Raw genomic sequence first — 17,002 nt, 5'->3', positions numbered from 1 at the left:
GAAAGGATCCTCTCTGTAATGTCTGAACACAACCTGAGAACTTCTCTCTTTGGATGTTTTTCCATCCAGCACAGTTGTTCTAAAAGATTTGATCACAGTCGTTGAAGCAAATTATCCAAAATGTTGTCGCTCTCATGTTGTGAAAGTAGAGTCCTGGTTTGAAATAATCCCTCTCTGCTGATCACAGCTGCACACATGCTTTATCTCCTTTAAAAAAGGAGCGTGTCAGGAAGCGCTGAACACTTGACACGCTGCAGAATCTGAAAGGTGCTGCGAGCAGAGAGTCTGGTCCCTCCGATCATCACAGGAAGGGGATTATTTTACCACTTCCTGTCAGACACTTCAAACAGCTGCTGCCATCCTACACAGTCAATGACACGGGTTAAAGAAGGTGTGTTTATTATCTGCACGTGAAGGAGAAATCAAAAAGACAGGAAGTAAAAAGAACGAGAGTCAGAGTGAGACATTAACCTCTCAGTCCATTCTGTTTGTTTTTTATTGTTATATTTTCGCTCACACGTGTTCTAACGAGGTCGGTCAGCCGATTTAAAAAAAAAAAAAAAAAAAAAGCTAAAAACACGTCCATGAGGCTCTCCATGCAGTGTACCCGTCTCTCCCTTCACTCCTTCTTTCTTTATAATCTCTCAGACTAAACCTCCTTTTTTCAAACAGCATGTGATTCTTATTTTTGTTTTAATGGGATGAAGTCATCTTAACAAACAAACAGCAGAACCAATGAGATCGTCTGAAAGGGCCAAAAATATAATTTTTACAAAAAGTGCCCGAGTTCAAAACGATGTGATAATCAAGAAGCCTGCCGGGGGAGGAGCAAAGTGGGGGGCGGGGGCTTTGGTACTTTTCGGACGCTCTCATTGGTTAAATGTTAAAGACAGACAGCTACGGAACAAAAAACAACAAAAACAAAAACAAAGTAAATGACAATCTTTAGAAAGGTTTGATTTGCTGATTCTCTCCTCGTGTGTTCAGAGGGACGGACTAACCCGAGTGTTTAATCAGAGACTTTCTCCTCCTCCTCCTCTCCTTCTCTCCTCCTCCTCTCCTTCTCTCCTCCTCCTCCTCCTCCTCTCCTCCTCCTCTCCTCCTCTCCTTCTCTCCTCCTCCTCCTCCTCCTCTCCTCCTCTCCTCCTCCTCTCCTTCTCTCCTCCTCCTCCTCCTCTCCTCCTCCTCCTCCTCCTCTCCTCCTCTCCTTCTCTCCTCCTCCCCTCTTTCCCTCCTCTCCTCCTCCTCTTCCTCCTCCTCTCCCCCTCTCCCTCCTCCTCCTCTTCCTCCTCTCCTCCTCCTCTTCCTTCTCTCCTCCTCTTCCTCCTCTCCTCCTCTCCTTCTCTCCTCCTCCTCTCCTCCTCTCCTTCTCTCCTCCTCCTCTTCCTCCTCTCCTCCTCTCCTTCTCTCCTCCTCCTCTCCTCCTCTCCTCCTCTCCTCCTCTCCTCCTCTCCTCCTCTCCTTCTGTCCTCCTCCTCTTCCTCCTCTCCTCCTCTCCTTCTCTCCTCCTCCTCTTCCTCCTCTCCTCCTCTCCTCCTCCTCTTCCTCCTCTCCTCCTCTCCTTCTCTCCTCCTCCTCTCTTTGTTAACAAACAGCCAACATGTTTCTTTCTGATTTTCGAGGATCATCTTTACTCTGACTCTTCTTCACTTTATGATTTTATAGATTTATTTTCTACAACATTCCTCGTCCTTCACTCTTCTTTGTCTAAACTTTACATTCCTAACGTGAACGTCGGAGAGCAGAGGACCCGCTCGGCATCATGGGAACTCGTTCAGCTTCAGCGTTTGAATCTGAGCTACACGTCGACCTTTACTGTCACCGTTAACTCGGAGTGTCTCGTCTGTAAAATCTCGTTTTCAAAGGTCGTGTTTACACACAGACGCAGCATTGATCCGTCATCAGAGGGATTTAAGGTCGATCATAACGCAGCTGTAACCTTTCTTACTCCAGCACATTAAAGGTGTGACGACCTTCTACAGTGTGATGAAGAGCTTCTCTTAAAGCTGCAGCGCGCTCACTGTTCACCTCCAGACTGTAGAGCAGTCTGAAGAGAGTCGACTCCAAGAGAGAGAAAAACTGAAATCCACCGGATGAAATCAATGAAAGAATATTCTGATGATCGTGAGTTTGTAGAAGTTGTAGAAAATGTTAAATGTAGAAATCTGACCTTTTCTAGGAAGTCAACGGACAACGAATCACTAAATATCCTCTTCTTTACATATCATTTAAGAAAAAACATATTTATTAGATTTTATTTTCATGTTCGGTGCTTTTCATTTTATTACTTTCCTGCTGAATCGTAGATGACAAGAGAAAAGGGAAAACCAATCTGGTGTCTGTAGCCTGTTAGCTTAGCTTAGCTTAGCATAAACACTGGAGCTGAGTTGACAGAAGATAAATCCTGAAGCTCAGAGACGAACACGTCATCAGTCTCTGTTAAAGTTCCTCACAAAACAAAACCCAAAATGTTTTATATGTTACCACATTGTTAAAGTCTTCTTTACGCCGCTGTGAAAACTCAACCAAACCTTTGTGTTGCTATGGAAACGCAACGAAGCCCCTCGTCTTAAAAATAATCAACAGGTTGAGCGTCATAAATAAAATCGTTGTTTAGAGCGAACAGGGGTCAAAGGTCGGATATGAGTCATCCTGCGGCTTGTGAAATATTATTTTATTTTTATTTTATTTAATTTGATGTTTTTTTAAAATCGTTCGGAGGCGACGGGAAACACCGTCAGCAAACCGTCGGGACTCAAAGCTGAAGCTACCTGATGACGGTCGAGTCCCTGCAGACGATCACACACTCCTCCGACCAGTCAGGGCCAAGAGCACACACACACACACACACACACACACACACACATTAAAAGTAATGGACCTTTTTTATTTTTCTATCCGGACAGGAAGTGTCACACGGCGGCCTCCTGAGCCGTTGATTGGTTGATTCCTCTTCCTGTCCAGTGGTGCTTTAGATTCCTTTATTTTCTTATTTCCAGCTGAATTTATTTCCTGTTTTCTTTCGGTCTTCTCCCGACTTTGTACCGGACTCTTGATTGTGGGGAGGCGGGGAGGGGGCGGGGCCTGTGTACCTGCAGTTAAACCAATGTGAAACCTGTATTCTCCTCATGATTTGACTCAGTGGAAGTGTGATGTTTACATGTACAGATTTTTGCAATTCTTTCTGATTTCTTTGTGTTTTTTTCACCCTATCATCTCCCCCTCGCCCCCTTCCTCTCTCCCCCCTCCCTCTCTCTCTCTCTCTCTCGTCCCTGTTCTGAGTTGATCCGACTCCCCCCTCACACACTGAAGGGAAACGGGACTGCGTCTGAAAACAGTTAGCATCATCTCACACGTTAGCCTAGCACGTTAGAGGACACTCTCGTGTTTTTTTTTCAGTTCCAGTCGCTCACCTTTCTTCACCAAACGATCGTTTTTAGTTGTCTCTTGAATCGATTAGAAGTCCTGCGTCCTTTTGGAAAATGTGTTGTTAGCATTTTGTTAGCATCCGACATGCTAAAGCTGCACCTGTGTTAAAAAGGAGGATGTAAATAAAAAGTTTGTACTTGGTGAAGAGTCGTGACGCGGCTGGAATAAAAAAAACAGAAAAGTCCCCAAACTTTACAGATTGTTTTTTTTTTTGGGGGGGGGGGGGTGTCGAGCTCTGTGTTCGTTTGGCTCTGTTCGGGGGGGCTTTTATTTTGACGTCTTGGCTAACTCCACAGCACACAGAATCACAGCGGGGGCCACAGGGACCCCTGCGGCGGTGTGGGCGGGATCAGTGGAGATGATTCCTCAGTGAATGATAAGCCATTACAGACCCCGCGTGTCGGGTCTTTAGTCTATTAGTAGATTTAGTGAGAAGTTTAAACTGCAGAAGACAAAAACTCAACCTCAGGAAGAAAAAAAAAAACATCACTTTTTGTACAAACCCGTCTAACTGAAGGCCCATTCCCCTCTCTTTGATACATTATAAATTCTATCAGAAATTCTTTTTATATTTATTGTGTTCTTATATATAACAGTGGATACCTTTTTTCCAGTACCTGTGGCTGAATATTTTGATTCTTTAGAAAAGTGTTGATAATATATGTGAAGCAACTTAAAACGACCGAGGAAAAAAAAAAGAGACAAAAAAAAAGAAATCTAGGGTTATGATTATTTTTTTGTTTGTTTGTTTGTTTGTTGACTCCGTTGGAGCGGTACGGGCGCGTTTGTTTAGCCCCGCCAACGAGAACATATCACTCTGGTCCATGACAAAGAAACCAATGATGGAAAAAAAACTGAGCTTTCTTTTGTGTGATGTCACTGCTAAGGCTGAAATGTTTCTGGATTAAAAAAAAAAAAAAAAGAATTGTGACCATTTTGTTTTTTTTGTTTTTTTTTTCTCCCGAGCTGTACGTCACAAAGCTAAATATACTAATAAAAACAGTGTGCTATCTATCAAAGTGAGCACGGCGTCTTCATTGAGCTGATGTGTGAACATGTTCTGTCTCCTCCAGAAATAAGAAGTCTTTCAATCACTAGAGTAACATTTTCAGGTTTTTGTGTAGAAATGCAGAAATGTCTCCGGCCCTTTAAGACACTTCCAGTGAGTAAGCTTCTTTGAGTATTCAGGAAAGCGCTCTAAATGTGTCATACATTATTCTTATTCTTAAAGACTCTCCATGTTTTACAGATCCTGATAGTCTCTGTTCACGACGAGGTCACCGAGCACCCGAGGAGCCTGAAGAGTGAAAAAACTGATCAAATGATCAAAACCTAAAATGTTTAAAGAGGACATATTATCCCCCTCCTCCACCTTTTCAAACAGTCCCCTCCTCCACCTTTTCAAACAGTCCCCTTCTCCACCTTTTCAAACAGTCCTCTCCTCCACCTTTTCAAACAGTCCCCTCCTCCACCTTTTCAAACAGTCCCCTCCTCCATCTTTTCAAACAGTCTCCTCCACCTTTTCAAACAGTCCCCTCCTCCATCTTTTCAAACAGTCCCCTTCTCCATCTTTTCAAACAGTCCCCTCCTCCATCTTTTCAAACAGTCCCCTTCTCCATCTTTTCAAACAGTCCCCTCCTCCATCTTTTCAAACAGTCCCCTTCTCCATCTTTTCAAACAGTCCCCTCCTCCACCTTTTCAAACAGTCCCCTCCTCCACCTTTTCAAACAGTCCCCTTCTCCACCTTTTCTAACAGTCCTCTCCTCCACCTTTTCAAACAGTCCTCCTCCTCCACCTTTTCAAACAGTCCCCTCCTCCACCTTTTCAAACAGTCCCCTTCTCCACCTTTTCTAACAGTCCCCTCCTCCACCTTTTCAAACAGTCCCCTCCTCCATCTTTTCAAACAGTCTCCTCCACCTTTTCAAACAGTCCCCTCCTCCACCTTTTCAAACAGTCCCCTCCTCCACCTTTTCAAACAGTCCCCCTCCTCCACCTTTTCAAACAGTCCCCTTCTCCACCTTTTCTAAGTCCCCTCCTCCACCTTTTCAAACAGTCCCCCTCCTCCACCTTTTCAAACAGTCTCCTTCTCCACCTTTTCAAACAGTCCTCCTCCACCTTTTCAAACAGTCCCCTCCTCCATCTTTTCAAACAGTCTCCTCCACCTTTTCAAACAGTCCCCTTCTCCATCTTTTCAAACAGTCCCCTCCTCCATCTTTTCAAACAGTCCCCTTCTCCATCTTTTCAAACAGTCCTCTCCTCCACCTTTTCAAACAGTCCCCTCCTCCATCTTTTCAAACAGTCCCCTTCTCCATCTTTTCAAACAGTCCCCTCCTCCACCTTTTCAAACAGTCCTCTCCTCCACCTTTTCAAACAGTCCCCTTCTCCATCTTTTCAAACAGTCCCCTCCTCCACCTTTTCAAACAGTCCTCTCCTCCACCTTTTCAAACAGTCCCCTCCTCCACCTTTTCAAACAGTCCCCCTCCTCCACCTTTTCAAACAGTCCCCTCCTCCACCTTTTCAAACAGTCCCCTCCTCCACCTTTTCAAACAGTCCTCTCCTCCACCTTTTCAAACAGTCCTCTCCTCCACCTTTTCAAACAGTCCCCTCCTCCATCTTTTCAAACAGTCCCCTTCTCCATCTTTTCAAACAGTCCCCTCCTCCACCTTTTCAAACAGTCCCCTCCTCCACCTTTTCAAACAGTCCCCTCCTCCACCTTTTCAAACAGTCCCCTCCTCCACCTTTTCAAACAGTCCCCTGTGGTCTAAATGAAACATCTGTGCTTTGGTCAAAATATAACATGAATCAAGCACCAGAGGAGGTTTGTGACCCTGTATAAACCAGCTCTCTCAGAACGCTCCGTTTTGGTGTGTGTGTCTCTTTAAATGTAATGATCCCCCCCTCCCGTAGACATCACTCCTCTGTAGAGAGAATAAAAATGGCCGACCTGTGTTAAAGTTTTGTTCTAGGCTGGGGGTGGAGTCCATGGGTGGAGATACCAGGGGAGGGGAGGGGATTTGTTTTTTTACCAGAATCCCACTGTGACATCACAAGGAGAGGACATTTGAAACAGAGCATTTTTCTCTGTGTTGTAAGACTTATACAGACCACAAACAAAGGACTGGATGGTTTATTTCACATGTTGTGGGTCAGTAGACTCTCAGGTTACTCAGATATATGTTCACAAACACTAAAAGTGGATTTTTAATTATATGTCCCCTTTAAGAATTCTAAAAGCTTGTCGGCTTCCTGTCTGAGATTTGAATCCCTCTGTTCACTTCTATAAAAGCTCCTGTCACTGTTTCCCTCTCACTGCAGTATTTTGTCACTGAGCTGTTAAAATCTCGCTCCGACTGGTCAGCGATGTGCAGACTCCTCCTCGTCACACGTCTCTGATGTAACCGCGGCTCACAGAGTCGACGTGTACGGTGAGAAAACGGAGCTTTTCACAGACTTAAAGCTGCATTTCTAACTGAGAGATTAAGATTAGAGCTCTCGGAGTGAAACGCTTTCATGTTGTATTTGAACCAGTTTTGAGTCTTCAAACGTTTCCAGCTCTGAGGACATGTGAGACTCTCTGCAGAGCTGCAGGTTTCTGTACGAGGATCAGCTTTTCACATTAGGATTTAAAGGTTAATTATGAGGCCCAAAAAACAGAAATATGTTTTTACATTTTACATGCCAGAATCAAGTAATCAAACTGGCATTTAAAGGGTTAAATTCCTAAAAATGATTGAATGCTTGGTCGTTTTGAGCAGGGCTGAAGTTGTTTAAGAGATTTATGCAAAAAAAAGTAGACGAAAATATCAATCTGTTCTATTTTTAATGCAGTTTTTTGGAAGTGGACATTTTTGTCCTTAGTGACTTAAGAGGGTCGTAAATTAAACTGACGCCTGAGGGTTAAAAAAACAAACATGAACCATCCTACAGATAACGACACTCCAAGAGGTGAGATGCAACCGATCCCAACACAAAGAGCCTTAACTCAAACACAAACTAATAAATCGACTTCTTCTCAGAATCAGCAGACTTCTCCTTTAAACTCGGGGTTCTTGCTGCTTTTGTTTGTTTCTCTCTCAAAGGGAAGTCATATTTGTTCCCTGCAGGAAAAAAAAAACATTGAATGCAGGAGCCGTAAATCAACTGGTGGCAGAGCGATAAATCTCTCAGTGAGGGCTGTTTGCTGCTCAGTAACAACATCATTTACAGCAGCGTGGCTGAGCGGGCGTGCAGAGCTGAAGAGAGAGAGGAAGAGCTCATCATGTGGATTCACCTGCAGGCTGAAGATTTATGACATCATCTGAACCCCAGACAACGTGAGACCCATCCTGTGCAATCACACACACATGGTGCTAAATGACAGCTCATAATGTAATCACTTTCTGTCCTCGTTCAGAGCTGCAGCAGCTGAGATCAATCAGTCTGAGCTCGTCGTTATTTAGAAGATGTTTGCATCGTCTGTAGTGGATCCTGGGTCTTTGTTCGTGTTGGAGGTGGTGTAAATTATGAATCTGGTGCTCTGTTTCTGCAGTAATGATGCAGAACTGATGCAGGAGGTAAAGCACAGAGGGGGGAGGGGGAGGGGGGGGGGTGCTGCAGTCATTAGACTCTCCACTGTTTACAAACACCAGAGGACATAAAGAATGAAATATAAAGTTTTCCTCACCTCACACTCTGCAGGAATAAAGTTCAAGTCATCCTGATCATACAGACTCATGCATATCATCATGTTTGATTCATCTGAAGGTGACTGAGGGGTTAAAAGTCTAGATCTCTAGAGCACAACAGAAATTAACTCTATCACTGGAAAACAGAGCAAAATAAACCGTATCGATGCATCTCCGCTTTGGGCCTCCGTATGAAAAGATGTCAATTCAAGAAAGAGGAAATTCAAAGTCTAGTGAAGAAAAATAAAAGATGTTTCAGGTAAAGCATGACCAGGATGTAACCCTGGATGTGACTGTTTTATATCATGAAACTCTCCTGCACTGGAAATCTGCTGCAACATGAACACTATGGTTTTTATTGTGCTCTGTTTATTATCTTTCCTCTTCAAAATGCAGTTTTTTTTGTTTCTATGTGTTTAATTTTTTTTCTAACTGAAGGGCCTGAAAAACACAAATAATTGTTTGAATGTGGCCCTCATCCTCTTCCTCTGACGTCATACAGAGTAACAGGGAGGGAAAGAGAAGACTTGACATTTGGCAGTCTGGAGAAAATTATTGTTGAGCAAACAAACTCCATCATCTGCTGCTTCTGTGTGACCTTCAGGGGTGTTTAGTTAGAGGCAGAAACACACACACACACACATTACTATGCAAACCTCTCTCTCTCTCTCTCTCTCTCTCTCTCTCTCTCTCTCTCTCTCTCTCTCTCTCTCTCTCTCTCTCTCTCTCTCTCTCTCCCCCCTCAGACTCCTCCCCCCTCAGTGCGCAGGTGTGTGAGCAGCAGGAGATGAGCGGAGCGCCAAAACCCAAACTTTTTTACGCACCGTGCGGCCGCCTCACCTCCACCTGTCCATCTCTCTCTCTCTGCAGATAAAACACACCTCTGCAGTGTTTGCTTTTGTTTACACCGGATCACGATGGATTAACATTTTGTTGGGGGGGAGAGTCATGCTCGCGTGTTCGGTTCAACCTGGGTCGCGTCGCCGAGTCCTCGCGGGGAACAGATCCGATTTGGATGCCCTCCATTCCCGTTTCCGCATTCCCGACGCCGCCGTGCGCACTGCAGGCGTGGAGCTCAGATCCATGATGTGAAAGGAAAAAAAAAAACCGGTTCCTCCGGCTGATCGAGCCTCTCTGCTGACTGTCGGTGCGTTATGTTTCCAGCCGGAGGAGGACAGGGGAACCTCAGGGCTGAGCGGCTGGACACGTCAGGCGGTGAGAAGCCGTTTTTCAGCGGACCGAGGGAGTCTGAAGCGCGACGTATTGATCGGTGAGTGAGCCGCGCTCCTTCATGTCCCGGGATGGAGAGCTGCTGTCGCTCCTGTATGCCGTGTCTAAGCCGGCTGTGGAACTGCATTTGGCCGGACGTCCACTACCCAAACGTTCCCAACAACAACCATGTGATCGCGAACCCGGCGGCGCAGGCGGCGGAGATCCGCACCGTGTCCGGGGACATCCGCGTCCCGTCGCCCAAGAAGCGGCCGGTGCAGCTGTACGCCGCGCTCTTCGACTTCGAGGCCCGAAGCGACGACGAGCTGACTGTGAAGGAGGGGGACAAGCTGTCGGTGATCGAGAAACGGGGGGAGTACGTGCTGGCCAAGAAGCTGACCGGATCCCTGCAGTCCGGACTCATCCCGGCCAACTACGTGGCTCTGCTGCAGGACGAGTTCGCCAAACACAAGTGAGTGAAATCAAAAACCCTCTGCTGCTCTTTGTGTGTCTGACAGCTGATCCTGAGTGTTCACTGTGTAAAGAAACCTGACAGATCCTGTCGGGAGATAAAAAGTCTGACAGCTGACCGAGGCTCGACCTCTCTCTCTGCAGGTTTACAGACACGATCTGTGACGTCACAATGTCTCTGAACTATGAAGTCATCAGTGAAATGTCTGTCTGTCTGTCTGTCTGACAGCAGCAGAGATGAAGGTGTGATCTCACCTCATGTCACTTATTTGGAGCCTCGTTCTTCAAACTTCAAATGTCAGACTCAAAGTGAGACAAAAGACAAAACAGCTGATTGAATAAATTACATATAAAGGAAATCCTTTCTTAAAGATAAAAAGGCCAAATAGGGCTGATACCTCTGGACGATTTGAGGCCCGGTTCTATGAGGGTGCTAAAGGTTTTTACATTTCTGCACCCTAAACTGAAAGGATGCAAAAAGTATCAAATGACAACAAAGACTCAGATCAGGTTTATTAAATCCATGATCTACAATTCTACAATTCACTGATCAGACTCTTTTATCCAAAGCGACGTACATCAGAGAGTAAGAACAACACAAGCAAGGATCTAGAAAAAAGGGAACAATGTCAGTAAGAGCAAACGATCAGCTTTGAGTCTGATTGGACACACAGGTGCTGACAGGAAGTGACCAGAGGCAAAGCACAACATTGAGGGCAGTTCTTGAGAGCTCTAATCAGTATAGAAACCATCTTATAAGTCGTCGTTATCAAACAAAAACCATCGTCATTACCATCATCATCATCAATAATATGGAGACCATCATCATTAAGTTAGTAGGTATTCATGAAAGAGCTGGGTCTTTAGCTTTTTCTTAAAGGTGCAGAGGGACTTTGATGTGATGGTCATGAGGTGGATGTGACCTGTCCGTTCCTCTGAAACCTCATGAGGGACCCTTAACACCAGCGCTGTTTTTCACCGCTGTTGTCGGTCCCTGTAGCTCCACCCTCTTTAGGCTCAGATGCACCTGAAGTCATTTTGTTCTAGAAACGGGTCTGGATGATTTTGGGTCCAATTTTCCCAAACCCAAGACCGTGTCAGTGCGTCTTGTTTCGACGTTCTTTGTCTAAATAATCCTCAAGTGTGTGGTGTCAATACATTTATTTTACTGCTCCCTATTGAGTCAGAGTCTCCCGATCTGGTATCATAATCACGTTTGATAGTCATGGCTGCCTCCACAACAGCCAATGAGAGCGAGCAGCGTCATCAACCGGATGTTGCGTTCTTCTACAGCTCAGCTTCAGATCACGTTGCCATGTGTACTAACCGCGTCTACACCGTCTTCTAATCCAGGATTTCTTGAAAACAGAACAAACAGGAAACCAGCTGATGATGTTGATCGTCCTCCATTTTTGTCCTGCTGAAGTCACGTTTGCTCACGCGAGATTCTACAAGATCTCGTGTGCGTTCAGAGGATTATTAACTGTCCTCATGTCTGTGCTCTCCCACGTTTTTTAAAAATCTGTTAAGATTATAAAATCGTCTCGTGTGAATCCGTCTTAAGTTCCCTGATTCTGTCCGACCTGATCGGCATGTTCTTTCTCTTTTTGCTCTTTACTTTCATTTTAAACTCAATATTCAGAGTTTAACAGCCGACCTGATGTTGTTCCTCAACATAATGGTTTCTAATTTAACGATTAAAAAATAACATTTTGAAGATTAAACAGAAATGGCCAAAACTTCAGCACCTTTCAAATCTCTGGAGTCAGAAGTTCTGATTTAGGAAGTTAAACTTCTGGATACTTATCTGTAAGTTTTGAGTTTCATTTCAATGTTTCCACAAGTGATTTTTTTGGCCTTTATTAGAGAGACAGCTGAAGAGAGACAGGAAACATTGGGAGGAGAGAGAGGGGGATGACGTGCAGCAAAGGGCCGAGGTCGGATTCAAACCCACGGCCGCTGCGATGGGGACTATAGCCTCTGTACATGCGGTGCTCAACGTAACCGCTAGGCCATCTGTGCTCGTTGAATGTGTCCACTTGAGCCTCAGTTTAAAGGCTGCAGTTTAGTTTCATTCTGCAGCTGATTCTTTGATGTTTGTTGATTTCATGGCGTCTTTATTGTCACATTTATAAAAAAAATATCAAATAAATAAATTAAATACTGACTGAACTAAAATATATTTATATCACTGTCACGGCAGACCAAGATATTTAAAATAATTCACCTTTGATGAGATGGAACTGGAAGCTTTGAGGCAGTAAATCAATTTAAAGTTGATTTTAAATTATTCAAATAGTTTCCGAGCGATTGCATCGAATCGTTTCAGTCTTAAATTGAATCACAGAAACTAAAGTGCGCGTCGTCGTCTCTGCACTCAAAAGTCAAGTTGCGTTTCCAAATGTTTTTGCTCGTGTTCTGCTGCCGAAGCAGACCGGAGCTAAGTGTGTCGGCCGGCTGCAGCTGCAGGTCGTCCATTATTCATCCACCTGCAGGGGAATCATCATGTTTCAGCCGCGCTCGCTGTCACCGTTTATACTGCTGAGCCCACACTGACGCCGCAATGTCCAACCGTCCTCAAACACACCGCTGACACTGAAGAGGAGGACTGCAGGGAGACATGAAGCCTGAAGATTTTACACTCTGCTGCAGCTGCTTTTCAAACTTTAAGAACTTCAAATGAAATCCATTTAAAGACTTCAGTCAGTTTGTTCTGAGGACACGATGAGATCAGCTCTGATGCTCACTGTGGTTTCTGATGATTATCTCTTTAAGCATCACTGGAGAGTTGTTGTACAAAGATCCACTGCTTTGTCTGACAGGTTTCTGTCACGTTGTCTAACCCGAGTCTTACTGTAGACGACACTTGAGTGTTAGAATCATTACAAACTGTCATCGCTCAATCTGAACGTTAGATCCTGCATGAAGGGAGGATTCATTCTCACACCGTCGGACTTTACTGCAAACGTTTCCCAAAGCGATGAAGCAAAGAGAGACACACACTGCAGGGCTCCAGGTCACAGGTCAAGTTGCTCCCTCTGCTTCGTCAGCGGTGTGTGAATGTGATTATGGACTCTTTACAACACTATCTCTACCATCAGGGTGTGACTGCGGAGGTGTGACCTGAATCACTTTGAGTCGTCAGAAGACTAGAAACCAACTCAACAAGCTCAAGTCCATTCATCGTTACAGTCTCTTTGAATCCTGATAATATCCATAAACCAGGACTATTCAACTCTATTGTTCAGGGGACACGTTTTCAGAAAGCTAAGGAGCCGGGGGGCCGGACCAGCGAGCCCACCACAGCAGGACAGTACAGTGAAAGACGTTTTTTTTTCATCAACAACACAAGCCTGTGATAGGCTGCGAGCACAGGACCAAAGATGTTCTATTAAACGGGAGCGCTTTGCTGTTTTTAAAACGTTAGTGTGGCGACAATGACAGTCGTTCAGAAGCTTTCCCCACTGTTTCTAATTTTTTTTATTTTTTAAATTGTAAATAGAAGTGATCCAGTCTGATGTCATCCACGGGTCGGAGTTGGCCCCTGAGCCGCCCTAGACCTTCACAGTGCTGCTGCTTGAGTGAAGTTCTTCATGTTTTTCTCTGTGAGATGAGTGGCTGTGTCCCTGCAGCGTGGAGTCTGTTCATATATCCTGGAGAAGTTTGTTCAGAGTTGTGTCTGTTTGTCGAGACTCTGTGTGTTGTTACTGAAACCGGACACGCCCGCCCTGATACTGTCGAGTCAACACGGGTCAGTTTCTGCTCACACACAACTCTCCAACAACTCTTTAAAAACAGACTCTGAACCTCATGTTGTTTCTCAATGTAAATAAATCACCTTTTTGAAGGAGCAGATTCTATCATCGTCTGATCGTTCTGAGCGCTGACTGAAACTGTTTGTCTTTGTGATATTTACTCTCTCTCTCTCTCTCTCTCTTTCCTCTGCGTCTGTGAACAATGTGACACTAAATCAGTAACTTCTGCACTTATAGAGCTCAACAGAGCGATTTCCAGACGTAAAAAGTCCCGTTCATTTCCTCCACGGCGGATTTGATTATCAGCCATGATGTCATAACCACGACAGGTCGACTGACCTCGAGCCTGACCTGAGTGTGAAACGATGGTTGATGCTCCTGTAGGAGTTCGTCTCTGATTTGTGGAGCTCTCTGTTACCATGGCAATGTTCCCCGCCCCTCAGCACAGAATGTGAAAGGACCAGTATGTAAACTGAGAGAGCTGAATAATCTCTGATCAGATCGTTAAACTTTACAAAGGAACCTGAAGGCAGCTCCTCTGATCATATTGGGGGGGGGGGGAATCCCATTCACACACATTCACACCCCGCTGATGAAGCAGTGGGAGCAACTCGGGGTTAAGTGTCTCGGTCAAGGACAGGAGCTGGGGATCGAACCCTCGACCTTCCTGTTGAGAGACGACCGACTAAGACTGAACCACAGCCGCCTCACAAAAGCATCTGATAAATGAATTGTGGTGTGAAGCCGCCATCTTGTTTGGTTTCCATCTCGTCTGTGGACTCATTTGAAATATCTTCAAAGTTCTGTAGATCACAGCAAGGGGCCGACGTGAGCTTGGAAAGTAGTTCCTGGAACTAAAAAGTACTTTGAGTGAAAATGTGACGTTAGTTACTTAAAGAAGATGTGTGTTCAGGTTGACGATGACGAAGTAAAGCTGAAATAAAGAAAACACATTTCATCTTTTCAGCTCTGAGACTTTTCTTTAAAATGTTTTCTTGTTCGTTTTGAAAAGTAATCTTTTAGAGATCTGGATTGTTAATAAATGACAGTAAATGTGTCACTATTTCACTATTTTTTAACACAAACAATTTATTGATTAATAAAGAAAATCATCAGGAGATTAAATATTAATGAAGATGTTACAGTCCTGAACTCTGACTTTGATCCTTTCATTGATTTACTCCAAGGTTTCTGTGTTTTCATCATGACTGTGTATTTAACTCTCTCTCTCTCTCTGTCTCTCTCTTTCTCTCTCCGTCTCTCTCTCTTTCTCTCTCTCTCTCTCTTTCTCTCTCTCTCTCTGTCTCTCTTTCTCTCTCTCTCTCTCTCTCTCTCTCTCCGTCTCTCTCTCTCTTTCTCTCTCTCTCTCTGTCTCTCTCTCCGTCTCTCTCTCTCTCTCTCTGTCTCCCCCTCTCTCTCTCTCTGTCTCTCTCTCTCTTTCTCTCTCCGTCTCTCTCTCTCTCTCTCTCTCTCTCTCTGTCTCTCTTTCTCTCTCTCTCTCTCTCTCTGGCTCTCTCTCTCTCTCTGTCTCTCTTTCTCTCTCTCTCTCTTTCTCTCTCTCTCTCTCTCTCCGTCTCTCTCTCTCTCCGTTTCTCTCTCTGTCTCTCTCTGTCTCTCTCTGTCTCTCTCTCTCTCCGTCTCTCTCTCTCTCTGTCTCTCTCTCTCTCTGTCTCTCTCTCTCTCTGTCTCTCTCTCTCTCTCTCTGTCTCTCTCTCTCTCTCTCTGTCTCTCTCTCTCTCCGTCTCTCTCTCTCTGTCTCTCTCTCTCTCTGTCTCCCCCCCTCTCTCTCTCTCTCTCTCTCCGTCTCTCTCTCTCTCTCTCTCCGTCTCTCTCTCTCTCCGTCTCTCTTTCTCTCTCTCTCTCTCTCTCCGTCTCTCTCTCTCTCTGCGTCTCGTCCTTGCTCGCCCGTCCTCTCTGCAGGTGGTACTATGGGAACATAAACAGAGTGAAAGCTGAGAAGCTGCTGCTGGCGTCCCAAAACAAAGATGGCTCCTTCCTCGTCCGCATCAGTGAGAGTCACAGTGACGAGTACACGATCTCAGGTAAGTTTCCCCTCACACCGCTGACCACCCACGACTCCAGACATACACTCCAAACACTCCAAACACACTGAGCCTCTTCCTCATACGACCATCTTTAACTCCTCCTTGTTCTGAGTGGAGTTTCTTGTATCTGTGACTTCATTGGTTAGATCAGATGTTCTTTATCGTCCCTGTGGGGATCTTTGCTTTGGGCGACAGAGCGAAAGAATCCTGCAGCTCAGTGCGACTTGATGTGGAGTAAAAAATAAACACGGCGCAACAAAACTGGCAAAAATAAACACGAATGAAGTCGAGCGTTCAGAAAAAGAAACACAGAGAGTTGGAGAGTCCTGCAGAAGAAAAAGGCAACGAAGCACAAAGTGACATTCTGTTTTTATTTACTTCTGTTCAGTCACTCTGCCTGCTGAGGGATCCTTTTACTCTCTGCACCTCCTCCTCCTCCTCCTCCCTCTCCTCCTCCTCCTTCCTCCATCGCATCCTCCCTCTCCTCCTCCTCCCTCTCTTCCTTCCTCTCCTCTTCCTTCCTCTCTCCTCCTCCTCCTCTTCCTCCCTCTCCTCTTCCTCCCTCTTCTTCTCTTCCTCCCTCTTTCCTCCTCCCTCTCTTCTTTCTCCCTCTCCTCCTCCTCCCTCTCTTCCTTCCTCTCCTCTTCCTCCCTCTCCTCCTCCTCTTTCCCCATCGCATCCTCCCTCTTTCTTTCTCCTCCCTCTCCTCCTCCTCCTCCCTCTCTTCCTTCCTCTCCTCTTTCCTCCTCCCACTCTTCCTTCCTCTCCTCTTTCCTCCTCCCTCTCCTCTCCCCTCCTCCCACTCTTCCTTCCTCTCCTCTTTCCTCCTCCCTCTCCTCTTCCTCCCTCTCCTCTTTCCTCCTCCCTCTCCTCTTCCTTCCTCTCCTCTTTCCTCCTCCCTCTCCTCTTTCCTCCTCCCTCTCCTCTTCCTTCCTCTCCTCTTTCCTCCTCCCTCTCCTCTTTCCTCCTCCCTCTCCTCTTCCTTCCTCTCCTCTTTCCTCCCCCCTCTCCTCTTTCCTCCTCCCTCTCCTCTTTCCTCCTCTGCCCTTCAGTCCCTCAAGGTCTCCAGTCACTGTCAACTTCAATCTCCCCGCCTTCGATTTTTCTCTCTCTGCCTGTCTCAGCTCGTTCTGTAGAGGGCACGAGGTGACAAACCCGCCCTCAGGCAGCGGCCATGTTGGATGTTGATGGTGCAATAACGTCTGATTGAAGTGATAAATTAGAGACTCGGTGTGGAGTAACAAGTTTTACAAAAAGAGCAGATGGGATAAGATGCAGGAAGGATTTCTCCTTTATATCCTCACCTCTGTTGTTGTTGTTGTTGTTGTTGTTGTTTTCCTCTCTGTGTGTCTCGGTTACCATCACAGTGATTTGTTGTTTCTGTGTTGTCTGCTGTGAATGTATTTGTATGTATCACTACCGCCCAAAA

The 17,002-nt window shown here is 45.5% G+C and overlaps 1 protein-coding gene across 1 annotated transcript in view; it reads left to right on the top strand.

The window, feature by feature from the left end:
* The first annotated feature begins 8,849 nt into the window (after positions 1-8,849).
* Positions 8,850-17,002, top strand: part of srms (src-related kinase lacking C-terminal regulatory tyrosine and N-terminal myristylation sites) — a 29,964-nt gene continuing 21,811 nt past the window's right edge. Inside the window, exons 1-2 of the mRNA XM_061058314.1 lie at positions 8,850-9,774; positions 15,449-15,570. Coding sequence (XP_060914297.1) covers positions 9,395-9,774; positions 15,449-15,570 — 502 coding nt within the window. The 5' untranslated portion in view covers positions 8,850-9,394. The remainder of the gene's footprint in view (positions 9,775-15,448; positions 15,571-17,002) is intronic.

The sequence above is a fragment of the Labrus mixtus genome, chromosome 15, assembly GCF_963584025.1.
Source record: "Labrus mixtus chromosome 15, fLabMix1.1, whole genome shotgun sequence".
In the NCBI taxonomy this organism is placed as follows: Eukaryota; Metazoa; Chordata; class Actinopteri; order Labriformes; family Labridae; genus Labrus; species Labrus mixtus.
The sequence above is the reverse complement of the archived record's forward strand: the minus strand, read 5'-3'. Positions and strand labels throughout refer to the sequence as shown.